Genomic DNA, 876 nt, shown 5'->3' with positions numbered 1-876 from the left:
GGGACATTGCTCCCCTGGCTGCTTCCGTGCCCGTTTTCCTCCTGCAACCCTTGCTCACCCTGCCAGGCAGGGGTCTGGCTTGATGGAGGGCAGCCAGGCGGGTGCCAGGGAAGCCCCTTGGCCCAAGACGCCCATCTTGGCAACTTGGGTGACAATCCCCCGTCAGGCCCACAGGGGCAGGAACTCTGGAGCGCGGGTGGCCTCTGTGGACACCACCCCCACACATCCCAGAGACAACGCTGGGGGCAGGGTGAGGGCTGGGATTCACTGCCCTAACTGGGAGTGCGGTGGGGGGCTGGTCTCCAGGAGGCCTGGGGTAGGGTCACCTGTTGGGTCGCCCGGATGGAAGGAGGCAAAACCCTTGGGCTCCGCAAGGGGAAGATGAGGAGGGTGCTCCTCCTGCAAGGAGAACACGCGAACGGGCGGGGCAGCAGAGTCCCCGTGGGTTGAAGGCCCTGGCCAGCGCTGGCTGGGAGACCTGTGGTGATAAGGACGGGGGCCGGCGTCCGCGTCTCCGAAGACCCTGCAGACAGAGCCGCCCACGCACAGCTGGTGGGAGCACGCGGGAGGCCGGCCCGCCCAGACCCACGGCCATATCCTCCGCCATGCACACCCAGACTGGGGCCCAGGACCTCACCCTGGGAACAACCCCCCCCCCGAGACACCAACACCTTCCCCGCCCCTCTGACTCCACATGGGGTCCCTTCCAGGCCCTACTCTGAGTACTTGGGGCTGTGCCGCACGCTTGCCGGGTCGCACGGAACAACGGGCAAGATCCCAGGGCCGGTGGGAGGAGTCCGTCTGCACAGGCACGCGCCTGAGCCCCTCAGGTGCAGACACCTTGCGTCGGTGGTGTGGAGGTCTTGTGCTTGCTTC

The 876-nt window shown here is 67.2% G+C and overlaps 1 protein-coding gene across 1 annotated transcript in view; it reads left to right on the top strand.

The window, feature by feature from the left end:
- DGKQ (diacylglycerol kinase, theta 110kDa) overlaps positions 1–876 on the top strand; it is a 21,016-nt gene that overhangs the window by 7,573 nt on the left and 12,567 nt on the right. Inside the window, exon 2 of the mRNA XM_010834318.1 lies at positions 711–830. Coding sequence (XP_010832620.1) covers positions 711–830 — 120 coding nt within the window. The remainder of the gene's footprint in view (positions 1–710; positions 831–876) is intronic.

The sequence above is a fragment of the Bison bison genome, unplaced genomic scaffold (assembly GCF_000754665.1).
Source record: "Bison bison bison isolate TAMUID 2011002044 unplaced genomic scaffold, Bison_UMD1.0 scf7180017845407, whole genome shotgun sequence".
In the NCBI taxonomy this organism is placed as follows: Eukaryota; Metazoa; Chordata; class Mammalia; order Artiodactyla; family Bovidae; genus Bison; species Bison bison.
Note: the sequence above shows the minus strand (reverse complement) of the source record. Positions and strands in the feature narration are given on the sequence as shown.